The 18,319-nt window shown below is 45.9% G+C and overlaps 1 protein-coding gene across 2 annotated transcripts in view; it reads left to right on the top strand.

Annotated features, from left to right (window-relative positions):
* The first annotated feature begins 1,478 nt into the window (after positions 1-1,478).
* The window catches only part of LOC143935769 (keratin, type I cytoskeletal 47 kDa-like), a 31,776-nt gene continuing 14,935 nt past the window's right edge, over positions 1,479-18,319 (top strand). The window contains exons 1-4 of one of the 2 annotated variants that reach the window (XM_077459876.1): positions 1,479-2,032; positions 2,311-2,393; positions 3,316-3,472; positions 13,446-13,607. In XM_077459876.1, the coding sequence (XP_077316002.1) occupies positions 1,592-2,032; positions 2,311-2,393; positions 3,316-3,472; positions 13,446-13,607 (843 nt within the window). In that variant the 5' untranslated portion in view covers positions 1,479-1,591. The remainder of the gene's footprint in view (positions 2,033-2,310; positions 2,394-3,315; positions 3,473-13,445; positions 13,608-18,319) is intronic. The other variant, XM_077459875.1, reaches the window with a different exon arrangement.

Raw genomic sequence — 18,319 nt, 5'->3', positions numbered from 1 at the left:
TCAGGCCTCCTGCAGCCTGACAGGATGGTCAGAGCAGAATTAAAACTACATTAATTAAAGCTTTAACTAGACACTGATAGAAGTCACAAGACTGCTCTAACTGCTGGTGAGAAAAGGTATTTTTAGAAATGTATGTTTACTAAAACTATTGCATTTCCATGTTCTGTGTACTGTGAGAGACCAGATATAGTGAATACAGGGTCCTGGGTTTAGTAACACTTTAAGTAAATAATATAAACTATCATTATAATTATTATTATTGCTACTGCACCTTTCTTTTTTTTTTAAGCTATTAAACTGCAGTGTTAAACCCTTTCTCAATAGAGCTCAATAGATGTGGTGTGAACAATGTGGTCTGACTTTCATCAACAAATTGCTATCTCTGGACTCTGCCGGACACCCTTCCATCCCTGGCTGAGTGCACGATAGAGAGATCGGACCAGAAACTTAATGACTGTAGCATAGAACCAGAAAAAAGTAACTTGCAAAGAGGACTTAGCATGAGTCAGTTGGAGGAATAGAACTGGTGTTTTTAGGTTGTACTACCTGCATAAGGTACCACTATGTGTAAGGGAGAGACATTGACTGCCTGTGTTAGGATTGTCTATAGAAGGTGGTATGTAACAGGCACGTAAAGATTAAACTCATTTGGATCTGTGCAATGTTTCTTTCATATTGTAACTTTGTACTTTTCCCCATCGTATCTTTTGATAACATATTACTATTAACCACATATCTAATTGTGATTTCTACATATATTTTTAGACATATGTATTTCCTGAGGAAGCTGAAAAAGCGAAACTAGTCGAAATATGTCATTTCTTACACCATTTGTGGATCATTTGTACTGTCAAATTTATTTAAATAAATTGATATAATTTTTTTATGTCTGTTTTTTTTTAATGTTTTATATTTTGTGAACTGCACCGTAATAGTCCCCTCGCTCTTTCTTTTTGGTTGACATCTCTGGTTGGGGACCAGATTTTTTCAACAATTTATCTCATAATTTGGATCTGGAATGGACTACACTCTACTGTTGCAGAGCACACATAACAGTTAAATGGTAAACAGTAAGATTTGTGAAAATTGTGCACATTTTGAATTGTAATTTTTTTAAATGAATGGCAATGAAATAAATATAATATGTGTATAGAAATTCAATTGACAGGCACATTTAGTGTTGCGATGTTGTGTGGTGAGACTCAGGGGTCATCAGTGCTTAGCATATGAGGCCTGAGCATGTTCCACAGCTTCATACCATAATGCCGATAGCAAATGAGATAGGATTGAAGAACAAACTTCTGAGGAAAGAGGAATTTGCCTACCCCGGTTTATATGTGACAAACAGCCCAAGGGCTGCATTATTTATGTAAGTTTAAACACACTACATCATAGTAGGTGACAAACAGGTGTTGACTAGGCTGAGAACAAAACTCTAGGAGGAAGATCATTTAGAAAATAAAACACCCACTGCTCCATACATACATAAATACATATATGTGTATGTATATATAGAGATAAAGAGGTCCTTAAGTCCACAGGTCTGTCCTTTTTTCGCTTCTAACACATTTTGTGTGACAGAACATCAGCCATGACCTTCTATAGGCATAACCTTGAACCTCCTCAGGCTGCAGGTTTTAGAAGTGGTGTTGGACTAGGTTTTGGTGGTGGTGGTGCTGCTGGCTTTCAACCTAGCGTTGCTGCAAATCTTGGTGCAGGCTTTAGTGGAGACCTTGGTGGAGTCTTTGGTGGTGGATCCAGCAGTGTTTTTTCCTTCAGTTCTTCTGCTGGATTTGGAGGGGCAGAATCCAGCAGCTTTGGTTTCCTGTCCGGAAGTGAGAAAGAAACCATGCAAAATCTAAATGACCGCCTGGCTGCTTACCTAGAAAAAGTCAGGGCCCTGGAAGCAGCCAACAACGAGCTGGAGACCAAGATCCGTGGTTGGTATGACAAGCAAGTTGGCATTGGAGCTGGCTCTGCAGCCAAAGATTACAGTAAATACTATGATACCATCAATGGCTTGAGGAGCAAGGTAAGTTATGGATGTACTTCTAAATGCATTTATAACAACCTCATTAATTACTAATCATATAAATAGATAAAACACATTAATAATAACTATTTTTTATGTTTTTAATTTACAGTTAATATAATGTTGTTGTTTACTAAAGATGATTTATGCATTTAATCCAAACATTAACATTCACAATGATTCATCAGAATTGTTCTGTTGATTTTTCTGCAATACTATGATGTAAAACTGTAGGTATCAGAGCATATAAGTAATACAAATAAACTTTTTTCTACTAGCTCCTGGCTGCCAAAATTAAGAACTCTCAAATTGTCCTGGATATTGACAATTCCAGACTGGCAGCCGATGACTTCAGAGTAAAGTAAGTCAGTTGTTCATTATAATGTTAAAATATTATTTCAACAAATGATGTATTTGTTAAATTGATAAATATATAATGCAAAATCCAACCTTTAAAAATGACAACCAGAACCTCCCTATTCAAAGACCAATGTCCAATTTTACTCATGTCCTTTCTGGTTTGGTCTCAAATACCCATTAGTCCCATCACTGGTTGAAGAATGTTTACTTTTATTACGTCTCTTATAATAAAGAACCCTTTAGAAAACCTTTTTTTTTTTTTTTTTTAAATAATACTTTAGCATACCTCTCTGCATTTATTTTTTGTTGGCTTTCAATGTTGGAAATATTTTAATTAACTACAACCGATTCCTACCATTTCACCTGCAATGAACAAATCCAAAAAGCTTAAAGAGTATTTCCAACCATTACAGAAATTTACCTCCAACTCTTCCTCTCCCACTCTAGACTATATCACTTTGTTGTCATCGCCAAGTTTGAAAAACCTTACAGGGAAATTTGCTGAAAGGTCAGCTGCTATTGACACTTGCACACCACCAGAACTACATCTCCCAAAAGCGCTTTCTCTGCATACAATGCATAAGCAGATTCTTGGGAGTCAATGCAACAGCATGTGTTGCTGGAAAATATTTTTATAAAGCAATGTATCCATGGGTAGTGAGGGGGGGAGGGGGTAGGCACGGTTCTGTAGTTCAGCAGGCAGGGCAGCCAATATTGGTTGGGATATTTGTCAAAAGCCACTAAGTCGTCAGCCCAAAACAGGACATTAGGAGGCCACTGGATTTCTGCCAAATTAAAGGGTATTTTCCTGTACTTACAGTGTTAAAAAATACAAATAAACCCAGAGTAAAAAAAAAAAAGGTTTATGACATATACTGTGGAATGGTGTCCTCTAAGATGTATTTCATTTGTATTTCCCAAAGGTATGAGACTGAGCAGGCTCTCCACCACAGTGTGGAATCTGATATCAATAGGCTCCGAAAAGTTCTAGATAACCTTACATTGTCTAGAGGAGACTTTGAAACTCAGTTTGAGAGCTTGAATGAAGAACTGGCCTACTTGAAGAAGAATCATGAGAAAGTAAGCAGTATGCTGGATAAATATCTAATATATGCAAGACACCTTTGGAGAGGGGTGCACATTAGTGATGGCCGAACGGTTCGCCCGGCGGTCGTTTCGCGGCGAATTTCCGACATTCGCGGTCCGCACGTTCGAACGCCTTTTTCCGTCGTTCGCCGCGGCGGACTTACGTGTTTAATGTATACAAGAACTTTAACCTTTGGTGACACGTTTATCATGTGATACAGGACAGCCAATTGAGACATGACAGCACATGGACACTTGTACATTCCCCCTAACCTATAAATACACCCGATCCGGTGGCCATTTTACATTCTTTCTTCTGTTACGATAGGGACAGGTTCCTGTGTGGAGTAGGGAGAGATAAACCACTAGCTATTTGGTACACAAAAGTTCTTTTCAGGACTGGTATAGGTGTTAGGTGTTGATAGGTTTGCTGTGCTGCTGATTCTTGCAGCAGCCTGAGTGTCTTTTGTTAGTTTAGAGAAAGGGAAAGGACGGTGTATGCTACAGGGACAGCCAGATTAGTCTTTCATCATCATCATCATCATCATCATCATTAGCTGTTACTATCAAGGTCCACAAAAGAGCTGTTCCAGTAACCACTAATCGTTCTCTTTTTTTGCCAATTTGTATAGGGACAGGAAGGAAGCAGTGTTGTCAGGCAGTGAGGGTAATTTTAAAGACTTGCTGTTATTATTAGTTCCACAAAGGTTCTTTTCAGGACTGGTATCAGTGGTACAGTAATAGGCTTGTACATGTATAATATTCTTTCTTCCAAATATAGAAAGGATATTATACTTGACTGCTGCCCTTCTGCTGCAGTCTGCTAAACATTCACAACTCACTTGTTCCACAAAAGTTCTTATAAGGACTGGTAACTTGGTATAGGGTGCTACGGTACATAGGCTTGAGTGCGGTACAGTCTGCTGTTCTGTAAGGACCGCTATCGGTCCACAATAGATAGGGTTGACGTGCACCACTGCTGACCGCTGCCCTATACTGCAGCAGTCCTTCAGCGGTATAGGGACTGACGTACAGTCTGCTAATCACTAACACACAACCTGCTTGTTCCACAAAAGTTCTTATAAGGACTGGTAACTTGGTATAGGGTGCTACGGTACATAGGCTTGAGTGCGGTACAGTCTGCTGTTCTGTAAGGACCGCTATCGGTCCACAATAGATAGGGTTGACGTGCACCACTGCTGACCGCTGCCCTATACTGCAGCAGTCCTTCAGCGGTATAGGGACTGACGTACAGTCTGCTAAACACTAATACACAACCTGCTTGGTCCACAAAAGTTCTTATAAGGACTGGTAACTTGGTATAGGGTGCTACGGTACATAGGCTTGAGTGCGGTACAGTCTGCTGTTCTGTAAGGACCGCTATCGGTCCACAATAGATAGGGTTGACGTGCACCACTGCTGACCGCTGCCCTATACTGCAGCAGTCCTTCAGCGGTATAGGGACTGACGTACAGTCTGCTAAACACTAATACACAACCTGCTTGGTCCACAAAAGTTCTTATAAGGACTGGTAACTTGGTATAGGGTGCTACGGTACATAGGCTTGAGTGCGGTACAGTCTGCTGTTCTGTAAGGACCGCTATCGGTCCACAATAGATAGGGTTGACGTGCACCACTGCTGACCGCTCACCTATACTGCAGCAGTCCTTCAGCGGTATAGGGACTGACGTACAGTCTGCTAATCACTAACACACAACCTGCTTGTTCCACAAAAGTTCTTATAAGGACTGGTAACTTGGTATAGGGTGCTACGGTACATAGGCTTGAGTGCGGTACAGTCTGCTGTTCTGTAAGGACCGCTATCGGTCCACAATAGATAGGGTTGACGTGCACCACTGCTGACCGCTGCCCTATACTGCAGCAGTCCTTCAGCGGTATAGGGACTGACGTACAGTCTGCTAAACACTAATACACAACCTGCTTGGTCCACAAAAGTTCTTATAAGGACTGGTAACTTGGTATAGGGTGCTACGGTACATAGGCTTGAGTGCGGTACAGTCTGCTGTTCTGTAAGGACCGCTATCGGTCCACAATAGATAGGGTTGACGTGCACCACTGCTGACCGCTGCCCTATACTGCAGCAGTCCTTCAGCGGTATAGGGACTGACGTACAGTCTGCTAATCACTAACACACAACCTGCTTGTTCCACAAAAGTTCTTATAAGGACTGGTAACTTGGTATAGGGTGCTACGGTACATAGGCTTGAGTGCGGTACAGTCTGCTGTTCTGTAAGGACCGCTATCGGTCCACAATAGATAGGGTTGACGTGCACCACTGCTGACCGCTGCCCTATACTGCAGCAGTCCTTCAGCGGTATAGGGACTGACGTACAGTCTGCTAAACACTAATACACAACCTGCTTGGTCCACAAAAGTTCTTATAAGGACTGGTAACTTGGTATAGGGTGCTACGGTACATAGGCTTGAGTGCGGTACAGTCTGCTGTTCTGTAAGGACCGCTATCGGTCCACAATAGATAGGGTTGACGTGCACCACTGCTGACCGCTGCCCTATACTGCAGCAGTCCTTCAGCGGTATAGGGACTGACGTACAGTCTGCTAATCACTAACACACAACCTGCTTGTTCCACAAAAGTTCTTATAAGGACTGGTAACTTGGTATAGGGTGCTACGGTACATAGGCTTGAGTGCGGTACAGTCTGCTGTTCTGTAAGGACCGCTATCGGTCCACAATAGATAGGGTTGACGTGCACCACTGCTGACCGCTGCCCTATACTGCAGCAGTCCTTCAGCGGTATAGGGACTGACGTACAGTCTGCTAAACACTAATACACAACCTGCTTGGTCCACAAAAGTTCTTATAAGGACTGGTAACTTGGTATAGGGTGCTACGGTACATAGGCTTGAGTGCGGTACAGTCTGCTGTTCTGTAAGGACCGCTATCGGTCCACAATAGATAGGGTTGACGTGCACCACTGCTGACCGCTGCCCTATACTGCAGCAGTCCTTCAGCGGTATAGGGACTGACGTACAGTCTGCTAATCACTAACACACAACCTGCTTGTTCCACAAAAGTTCTTATAAGGACTGGTAACTTGGTATAGGGTGCTACGGTACATAGGCTTGAGTGCGGTACAGTCTGCTGTTCTGTAAGGACCGCTATCGGTCCACAATAGATAGGGTTGACGTGCACCACTGCTGACCGCTGCCCTATACTGCAGCAGTCCTTCAGCGGTATAGGGACTGACGTACAGTCTGCTAAACACTAATACACAACCTGCTTGGTCCACAAAAGTTCTTATAAGGACTGGTAACTTGGTATAGGGTGCTACGGTACATAGGCTTGAGTGCGGTACAGTCTGCTGTTCTGTAAGGACCGCTATCGGTCCACAATAGATAGGGTTGACGTGCACCACTGCTGACCGCTGCCCTATACTGCAGCAGTCCTTCAGCGGTATAGGGACTGACGTACAGTCTGCTAATCACTAACACACAACCTGCTTGTTCCACAAAAGTTCTTATAAGGACTGGTAACTTGGTATAGGGTGCTACGGTACATAGGCTTGAGTGCGGTACAGTCTGCTGTTCTGTAAGGACCGCTATCGGTCCACAATAGATAGGGTTGACGTGCACCACTGCTGACCGCTGCCCTATACTGCAGCAGTCCTTCAGCGGTATAGGGACTGACGTACAGTCTGCTAAACACTAATACACAACCTGCTTGGTCCACAAAAGTTCTTATAAGGACTGGTAACTTGGTATAGGGTGCTACGGTACATAGGCTTGAGTGCGGTACAGTCTGCTGTTCTGTAAGGACCGCTATCGGTCCACAATAGATAGGGTTGACGTGCACCACTGCTGACCGCTCACCTATACTGCAGCAGTCCTTCAGCGGTATAGGGACTGACGTACAGTCTGCTAATCACTAACACACAACCTGCTTGTTCCACAAAAGTTCTTATAAGGACTGGTAACTTGGTATAGGGTGCTACGGTACATAGGCTTGAGTGCGGTACAGTCTGCTGTTCTGTAAGGACCGCTATCGGTCCACAATAGATAGGGTTGACGTGCACCACTGCTGACCGCTGCCCTATACTGCAGCAGTCCTTCAGCGGTATAGGGACTGACGTACAGTCTGCTAAACACTAATACACAACCTGCTTGGTCCACAAAAGTTCTTATAAGGACTGGTAACTTGGTATAGGGTGCTACGGTACATAGGCTTGAGTGCGGTACAGTCTGCTGTTCTGTAAGGACCGCTATCGGTCCACAATAGATAGGGTTGACGTGCACCACTGCTGACCGCTCACCTATACTGCAGCAGTCCTTCAGCGGTATAGGGACTGACGTACAGTCTGCTAATCACTAACACACAACCTGCTTGTTCCACAAAAGTTCTTATAAGGACTGGTAACTTGGTATAGGGTGCTACGGTACATAGGCTTGAGTGCGGTACAGTCTGCTGTTCTGTAAGGACCGCTATCGGTCCACAATAGATAGGGTTGACGTGCACCACTGCTGACCGCTGCCCTATACTGCAGCAGTCCTTCAGCGGTATAGGGACTGACGTACAGTCTGCTAAACACTAATACACAACCTGCTTGGTCCACAAAAGTTCTTATAAGGACTGGTAACTTGGTATAGGGTGCTACGGTACATAGGCTTGAGTGCGGTACAGTCTGCTGTTCTGTAAGGACCGCTATAGGTCCACAATAGATAGGGTTGACGTGCACCACTGCTGACCGCTCACCTATACTGCAGCAGTCCTTCAGCGGTATAGGGACTAAGAGTTTTGTCACAGGGTCATTTAAAAAATGACATGCAGAGGAAGAGGCAGGCCCTTCCGCAGGGGTGGTAGGGGTAGGGCAGGAGCAACAGGCTTGAGCCAAAGTGGGAAGTTGCAGAAGGTGCGTTCAATTACTTTAAAGGATGCACCAGACTTGGTTGAGTGGCTCGCTCAGCCTTACTCTTCTGCACCCTCCTCATCCTCTCGATCTGCACCCTCTTCTTCACTCTCTGCTATGTGCACCCCCAAAGACACTACCACCAACAACACGACCACCACCACCACCACCACATACCTTCCGCTTGAGTCACTGGAATTATTTTCCGATCCATATCAAGAGGACATTTCTGATGCGCAGCCACTCTTGGTATTGGATCAGGAAGAGGAGGTAGCAACAAGCGCTACTCAGCAGTCTGACGCCAGTACCCAGATCAGCCCAAGGAGGAGGTTGGTCCCCGGTGTTGCTGCCTACTCCGAGATCTCTACTTATAGCGGTGGGGAAGGTGACGTTGATGATGACGTGTCTAGTGATGTCACGTGGGTGCCCACAAGAGAGGAAGAGGAGGGGAGTTCAGAGGGAGATATGGACCAGCAGATAGGGAGGAGAAGCAGCAATGACTTACATTGCACAGCAGGGACAAAGCAGACTGCAAATGTATCAGGAGCGAGTCATCGACCATGTACGGTCACATCTGGCGCTCCCAGGACACCGGCACATGGCTCCGCAGTGTGGGCTTTTTTTAACGTGTCCGCTGCTGACAATAGCGTTGCCATCTGCAATCTTTGCAGTCAACGCGTTAGTCGCGGTAAGCCCAATACTCACCTAGGGACGACCGCCTTAAGAAGGCACATGAGCAGCCATCACCGAGCCCAGTGGGAGCAACGGAACACACAAAGCCACACTGCAGGCTCTCACCGTCCAGCCTCGTCTTCTACTTCTCCTTCTCCTCTCTCCTCACAATTGTCCTCCACTCCACCTTCCATCACGCCAAGCTCACATTTTTCTGCAAAAAGGCAGGCTTCCGTGGGCCTAATGTTTGAGCGTAAAAAAATGATGATGCCGGATAACCCTCTTGCCCAACGGTTGGCGGCTGGCTTGTCAGAACTCATAGCCCGCCAACTACTGCCATATAAACTGGTGGACTCGGAGGCCTTTCGCAAATTTGTGGCCATTGGAACACCACAATGGAAGGTCCCAGGAAGGAAGTATTTCTCAGAGAAGGGCATCCCAGAGCTATATGGCCATGTTCAGCGGCAAGTGAATGTATCTCTGGCACACAGTGTCGGTGCCAAGATACATCTGACCACAGACACGTGGTCTAGCAAACACGGGCAGGGAAGGTATATCAGTTTTACTGCCCACTGGGTGAACCTTCTGACGGCCGTCAAGCATGTAACCCGTGGCACCCGTGTAGATTTGGTTTTACCGCCACGGATTGCATGCAGGCCTGACTCTTCTTCTCCTCCTCCTACTCCATCCTCCTCCCTCTCCTCCTCAGCTGCCTCCTCCTTTTCCGCTGCTAGCGTCTCTTCCACTGCACCGCCCAAGCTCCCCAGAACCTATTCCACATGCCAGGTGAGACGTTGCCATGCCGTGCTGCGTCTGTTGTGCCTGGAAGCAAAGAGCCACACTGGCCCGGCACTCCTTTCAGCTTTGCGTTCACAGGCAGATGAGTGGCTAACACCGCTCAATTTGACAGTTGGTAAAGTGGTGTGTGACAACGGTGCCAATCTGCTTAGCGCATTGAAACAGGGCAAAATCACGCACGTGCCGTGCATGGCACACGTCTTAAACTTGGTCGTGCAGCGATTCCTTGTCAAATACCCTGGGGTCCAGGACATCTTGCGGCAGGCAAGGAAAATCTCGGCCCATTTCAGAAGATCTTACACGGCCATGGCTCGCCTTGCTGACATTCAGCGGCGACACCATCTGCCGGTCAGACGTCTTATTTGCGATTGCCCGACGCGATGGAACTCAACCTTCTATATGCTTGATAGGCTGCTCCAGCAGAAACGTGCAGTTAACGTCTACCTGTATGAACTCTGCGAAAGAAACGGTTCTGGGGAGCTGGGTTTTTTTTCACCGCGCCAGTGGCTGCTCATGCGCGACACATGCAGACTTCTGCGGCCATTTGAGGAGATCACCAAACTGGTCAGTCGCAGCCATGGCGCCATCAGTGACATGGTACCTTATGCCTTCTTTCTGGAGCGTGCATTGCGTCGTGTCATTGATCAGGCTGTGGAGGAGCAGGAGCGGGAAGATGAGGAAGTCGCAATGCTGGATGAATTCCCAGGGGGGGCTACTCTATCTGAGACAAGTCAACAACAGGAGTCTGATGAGGAGTCAGAGGAGGATGGTGCCGGGGCGGATGAGCAGGAGCAAGAAGAGCATGCTTTAAACCTTTCTGGGATCCCTGTTGTGCGAGGATGGGGAGAGGAGAATGAAGAGGACGACATTATCCTGGATGATGAGCAGGAGCCAGGCCACCACACCGCTTCCACTTTAGTGCAAATGGGGGCCTTCATGCTCCAGTGTTTTAATAGGGACCCCCGTATAAAAAGCATGAGGGTCAAGGACCAGTACTGGGTGGCAACGTACTTAGACCCCCGGTACAAACACAAAATGGCGGAAATGTTACCGCCGTCGCAGAGGGCTGTCAGAATGCAGCACTTCCAGGCCTTGCTTCGAGAAATGCTGCATTCTGCTTTTGCGTGCGCTGGCAGAGGAGCAATTCCCACTCCCAGAGAAGGATTTGCGGGTACCAATCCAACAGCGCCTGCAAGAAGAGGCCGGTTTGAAGATGTGTTGGTGACTTCGGATATGAGGTCATTCTTTCAGCCGACCCATCGACAGGTGTCATCCGGATCCAGCATCAGGGAACGCCTAGACCGTCAGGTGTCCGACTACATTGGGTTAACGGCCGATGTGGACGCTCTGAGGAGTGATGAACCCCTAGACTACTGGGTGGGCAGGCTTGACCTCTGGCCAGAGCTTGCCCAATTTGCAATCGAACTGTTGGCTTGCCCCTCATCCAGTGTCCTGTCCGAAAGGACGTTCAGCGCAGCAGGGGGGATTGTGACCGATAAGCGTACTCGCCTAGCTCACCACAGTGTTAACTACCTCACATTTCTAAAAATGAATGAGGCATGGATCTCGGAGGAATTCAACACATGTGACCAGTAGACCATGTATATGTCTATAAACTATTTTTTTAATCAAGCACACAGACCTTCTTAATTCATTTGGCTCACTTCCTTGACCCAAAAAAGCACACCGTACTATATGCCCCTACCCTCCTCTTTGAAGAGGTTGAGCGGTGTCATATTTCTACTGGGGCTGCTTATGATATCCCTGTGCTGTGCTGACTTCCTCCTGGGGGTTCTTATTATGAGGGGATCACACCATCCCTGTGCTGTGCTGACTTCCTCCTGGGGCTGCTTACGGTGCTGCTGTCAGTGCTGTATGTCACGGTGCTGCTGTCAGCGCTGTATGTCACGGTGCTGCTGTCAGCGCTGTATGTCACGGTGCTGCTGTCAGCGCTGTATGTCACGGTGCTGCTGTCAGCGCTGTATGTCACGGTGCTGCTGTCAGCGCTGTATGTCACGGTGCTGCTGTCAGCGCTGTATGTCACGGTGCTGCTGTCAGCGCTGTATGTCACGGTGCTGCTGTCAGCGCTGTATGTCACGGTGCTGCTGTCAGCGCTGTATGTCACGGTGCTGCTGTCAGCGCTGTATGTCACGGTGCTGCTGTCAGTGCTCTGTATTACGGTGCTGCTGTCAGATGCCTCTATCACGGTGCATGTGTCATTCCGGTATGTCACGCTGCTGGTGATCATCTCCTGCACCCTCTTCTTTGCCTACCCTGGTCCCTGACCTTCCCTCTCCTCCATTGCCTTCATTAGCTCCATAGTCCTGAATTGTTAGAACAATTTCCCAAATAAAATAAAAATGCTTGTAGTTATCGATCCATGTATTATGTCATTGTCCAGATGGTGGGACTACGTTTTACCCCCTAATAATTACCACGTGGCCGCAAATTCGACATGAAGGTTTGCAAAGTTCGCCTCCCATTGAAGTCAATGGGGCCCGCGGCGAACGTTCGGTTTCGCGAACGTTTGGGTCCGTTCGCATTTCGCGTTCGCGAAACGTCCCGTCGGAAGTTCGTCCATCACTAGTGCACATGCAGTGATGCATAAATGATCAATAAAACCACTAAAGCCCCGTACACACGAGAGGACTTATGTCCGACAGACTTCCGAAGGAGTTCTGCCGGAGTTCTGCCAGAGTTCCGACAGAGTTCTGACGGACTTTTCGAATGAGCGGACTTGGCCACACACAATCACACTAAACTCCGACGGATTCGAACGTGATGACGTACGACTGGACTCGAATAAGGAAGTTCATAGCCAGTAGCCAATAGCTGCCCTAGCGTCGGTTTTAGTCCGTCGGAATAGCATACACACGAGCGAATTTTTGGAAGGGACCGGGTCCGGCGGAGTTCCGTCGGAAAAATTTGAAGCATGTTCCATATTCTAAAGTCCGTCAGACTTTGGCGAATCAAAAGTCCGTTGCAGCCCACACACGATCGAATAGTCTGACGGAATCAGTCCCTCGGACTTTGGATGTTGAAAAGTCCGCTCGTGTGTATGCAGCATAAGACTGTCACTTTAAGAATGCTAACTGTTGCTGACAGGTCTAAAATCCAAGCACCCAGTGGCACCCTGCTGTAGCTTTCAGTATCCAGTGGTTCTATATGCCAGGCTTCTAATGGGGCTACTACACTTCTGGGTAGAATTGAGGCTTGCTACTAGGTCCTGTCCTGACATATTCCTATAGGTCCATCACTATAATGGGAAGCCTCAGTGCCCAATAGGAATTGTGCAGGAGAAAACAGCAAAAATGGCCTACATACATTATGGCATATCTATGGCCAGCATTGTACGCAAGATAACTATTGAATAATTTTGACTTATCAGTTTGCTAGCCTTTACCAAAAAAAATGTGTAACATATGGGCTCAGTTTATTCAGTCAAATTTGGAGGCCATAAGCAACAGCTCCACTTTTATTTGTCCCAATTTTTCTAGACAATAGTCGTGTATGTGCATTTTTTTTTTTTTTTAGCCTCTATCCTAAATTAAGTACACAATAAATTTGATGTGAGTTTTTAATATAAAAAAAACCTTTTCTACCAATACCTAGGAAGCACATGTTGCTAGAAGCAGTGCTGCCGGCACGGTTAATGTAGAGATGGATGCTACTCCGGGAGTAGACCTCACAAAGATTTTGAATGACATGAGAGGTAACTATGAAGCTCTGGCTGCGAAGAACCGCAGAGATGCCGAGGCTTTGTTTCTACAGAAGGTAAGGTGGAGCTTTTTCAAACATTGAAGTGTCCATACCCTTGTAGATATATCCACAGTTGGATAAAGAAAAATTCTGCTAGTAATTTAGTTATTCAATTATGGTCTACTCTGAAATACCTGGTCATTCAGTTTCCAAACCAAAAAACTATTTATGTGGCAATAGAAACAACACAGAATGTGAAGATCAGACACATAGATATAGTGTGGTCATCGTGGCATCATTTTAACTATGTAATATCATGATCTAATATTGTTAGAATTGTTTTTTCCCTATCAATGTAGTTTGGATGTGATCAGCTGAATAAGCATAAACTGGCTTCATCCGCTGTGACAACTGACTTATGTAGAACTTTCTTTAAGCATCAGGTACAAAATATATCATAATATGAATTTATCAGAATAATTAAAGGAGTTCTATTGTCACAGTGTGCACTTTTATTTTATAACAATACACTAGTTACTGTATGTAGCACTAACCCCCGAAGGAGCTGTTGGCATTTTGATTGGGCTTACCGTTACCTCACCGTTCCACTGTGACTGTCATAGGGGTCCCATTAAAGAGTTGCTCACAGATTTCAGCTCCGACACTTAGTTTTTTTTTTCCAATGCTTTATTGACAGAAAAGAAGTTCAAATGGAGGGATAGAGGGTTAAGTTCAGGTACCTTATAGTGCGGGGCACGGGTACTTCTTGATCCAGAGGACAAAACAACTCCACAACTGGATCCAGCAGATAGGCCTCTCTCACCGACCTAGCAGCTGATGCGATGCTCGGTCATAGTCTCTGCCACAGACTTGAATAATAAGTAGAACCGTTGCACAATACTCTGCCACAGGATTGTGTAACCAATAACTTTTGTAACATCAAAGTACAGCCACACAGTACCAGTTTCTTTCAGCCAAGCCAGCGATACTGTGAGTTAAATTACCCGGGATGCGTCCTCCAATTGAGTCTTCAGGCTCTTCTTGAGGTACCGGCCGTGCCGCTTGGGTTTTCTCCCTGAAGAGTCCTCCCCTGGTTTCTCCAATTGCTTGGCTTCTCCTCGCAGGCAAGACATCACAGGACCACCCCTGGATCGGTAGGCCCCAGGACTTCTGGGCCTACCTTTCAGTAACAAAGCCTCAGCCCAGCCGGCCCTGAGACAATTGAATGGCTACGGTACACCTTAGGCCAGGAGGGCCATCAGGTCGGAACACCCTACCACAGGGTCTGTTCCTTAAGTACCCTCTCCAAGAATGCACAGCGGACAAACCACTCCCACTGACTGCTTCCAGGCAAAGATGCACCCAATACACCCAGCCTGTTGCAATTTCCAACCCTGGCCAATGAGGAGAGCGCCACCCCTGTGGAATTAATAATTAATAACAGTTATCAGTGGAAAACCATGCAACTCAACTGAGCTGGAACAGAAACCAGAATTTTTACACAATCAGTCTGAGCTAAACTACAGCTCAGACAAAACTAAATTTCTACTTATAGCGTCTGCCCATCAGGAGCAGGGCGCTACATGTATATTTGCCAAACCAGTATAAGCTTACTTATCTCCTTTAGTGTCATGAGTGCTGCCTGTCTGCTGTCCATCTCTTTCCACAACTTCCTGGATTCCCTGCATGCTTTGCAGCATCTCCTCTGCTGCTAACTTAAAGTCTAAGGACTACATATCCCATGGTACCTTGCTGCCTTCAAAACAATGATTCCTGTACTGATTTCACCTCCTGAATCTCCTCCTCTCAGCACCTCTGTAGTTCAGAAGTCAGGCTCTGTTAATTCTGTGACCCAGCAGTGCCTACATACAAGGCATAGTGAATACGTGTCACAGAATTAAATGAAGTAAATGTGTGGGGATCTTCACAAAATAATTTTACAAACTTCAAGATCATTCAGATTAACGACTTGCCAGCTGTATAACTTGCATATACGGCGGAAAAGTGTCCTTTTTTGCCTGGATCACATACCTAGTATGTAATCAGTGTGCCGGGGCAGGGGGAGCGCGTGCTCCCACTGTCCTGGCTGTGCTGTGATTCGTGACCGCACATACCGATCACCGGGTCCCAGCCAATGATTGATCGCCGGCACCCGGTGATCAGCGATAAGCTTCATCGAACATAGCTCTGTGAATGTAAACATCACATAGCAGTGTTTAGTTACAGGGGATCACATTGTTTGCTCATTCCCTGCTAAACAGGGTATGAAAAAGTAAAAGTAAAAGCCCAGTAAAAGCAGCACACAGTACAAACATAAACACTTGTAAGGCACACATTTAGCCCCTTGATTGCCCTAGATGTTAACCCCTTCCTGCCCAGTGTGATTAATACAGTGGCAGTTCACATCATTATCACTGATCATTGTAATAATGTCACTGGTGATGTCAGTAGTAGTTAGCTAGATCCCCCTAGTGTCAGATTGCCCGCCGCACTATCGCAGCCCCGTTATAAGTCGCTGATCGCCACCATTACTAGCATAAAATAAATAAATAAATAAAAATTCCAGTATGAAGCCAATCATTTTTAGATGCTATAACTTTCACACAAACCAATCACTTATTGGGATTTTTTTGCCATAGACATAGAGCAGAATACATTTTGGCCAAAGTGTATTAAAAGATTTGCTTTGTTTTCATTTTTTTTTCGGATATGTTTTATAGCAGAAAGTAAAAAAATAGAGGTGATCAAATATCACCAAAAGAAAATTCTCTTTGTGGGAAAACAATTATATAAATTTCATTTGGGTACAAAGTTGTATGACCACGCAATTGTCTGTTAAAGTAATGCAGTGCCTCATAGTAAAAAGTTGCCTGGTCATAAGTGGGGGCAAAACCTTCTGGAGCTGAAGTGCTTACTAGGAGAAGGCTAGAAATAATTGAAATATACTGTAAAATGAATACCGTATATACTCGAGTATAAGCCGAGATTTTCAGCCTCTTTTTTGAGGCTGAAAGTGCCCCCTCGGCTTATACTCGAGTCACCGCTGTCTGACTGCTCGATCAGCGTATCGAGCAGACAGACGGCGGACATTAAAATTCAAAAGCCGCGCCTCCTTCTCCGCCTCCGCCTGTGATAGGCGGAACACTGAATTTCCCAGCAGTCAGTGTTCCGCCTATCACGGACATCCGTTCATTCTCATACTACGGACGAGTATGAGAGGATGTCCGTGATAGGCGGAACACAGGCTGCTGGGAAATTGAGTGTTCCGCCTATCACAGGCGGAGGACGGAGGCGCAGCTTTTGAATCGTAGAATGGCCGCCGAGAAGAGCGGCGATCCATCGGCACGACACGGGACGGAGGAGGCACGGGACAGAGGAGGCACGGGACACCGGAAGGCACGGGACAGAGGAGGCACGGGACAGAGGAGGCTCGGGACGACGGCGGCTCGGGACGGAGGCTTGGGACACAGGTAGGCTGGACACACACACAAGGCTGCACGGACACACACACACACACACACACACACACACACACACACACAGGGATGGATGGATGGATGGATGGATGGATACACACACACAGGGATGGATGGATGGATGAATACACACACACACACACACAGGGATGGATGGATGGATGAATACACACACACACACACACAGGGATGGATGGATACACACACAGGGATGGATGGACGGACACACAGGGATGGATGGATGGATGGATGGATGGATGGACACACACACAGGGATGGATGGACGGACACACACACAGGGATGGACGGACACACAGGGATGGACAGCCATGTCTCACCCTCGGCTTATACACGAGTCAATAAGTTTTCCAGTTTTTTGGGGGTAAATTGGGGGCCTCGGCTTATATTCGGGTCGGCCTATACTCGAGTATATACGGTATGTGATTTTAAATTTTGACAACAGATATGCTTTAAATAAGTAGTGGTGCGCTGTACTACGGTGGGATATGCCTATCACGGAGGGCAATATACTAAATCCACAGTTCGTAAAGTACAAAATAAAGTTTAAGGTAAACTGAATAGATACACACACAGCATATATGTGAATCTGTGCAACATATTAAAGTAATAATAAATAGTATAAATCATCAGTATACGATATATAAAAAAATATAGAATAAAATATATAAATTTCAAAGTGCAGCGTGTTGCGATAACAGAAATCGCATAAAGTGCAAGTGCTCTAGTGTGATGCACGTAGGCAACCCTTCAAATATACACAGAAATATTGTGACAAGCAATGCTGGTGTATTGAACAAATGTCCGTTCCAAGTGCAAAGTGCTGCGATTCTTCTTATAATCGCACAGAGTGTGGATGCTTCAACATAATGATTTGTGAAAAATGTGGAAATATTGCGATGAAAAGGGCAGTGGTGCTGGTGATGGGGGATTATATCCTTCGTGGTTCCGTGTACTCTGATGATGGGTGTCCCCTTACCTTACCGCTGTAAGGTAACAGCGTATATAAAGATCTTTGGGATCCTTTGGCGGTGTTTCACCTTTAGTATCCTATTGTGAAGTTCCCAGGTCCTGACAAATGGTGTTGTCCCTTTAAGGGATTTCTCTGGGGTATTGCGGCAAGGGTTCCTCAGTGGAGTAGTGTGTATGTGGGTTTAAACAGACATGGAGGAAGGATACTCCATAGTGTAAAATGTTTAACCACTTTCAGACCGGACCATTTTGCTGGTAAATGACCAGAGGTCTTTTTACAATTTGGCACTGCGCTGCTTTAACTGGTAATTACGCGGTCAT

Source organism: Lithobates pipiens, unplaced genomic scaffold (genome assembly GCF_037356315.1).
Source record: "Lithobates pipiens isolate NorthernLeopardFrog02 unplaced genomic scaffold, aLitPip1_a1.2 Scaffold_28, whole genome shotgun sequence".
Lineage (NCBI taxonomy): Eukaryota > Metazoa > Chordata > Amphibia > Anura > Ranidae > Lithobates > Lithobates pipiens.
The sequence above is the reverse complement of the archived record's forward strand: the minus strand, read 5'-3'. Positions and strand labels throughout refer to the sequence as shown.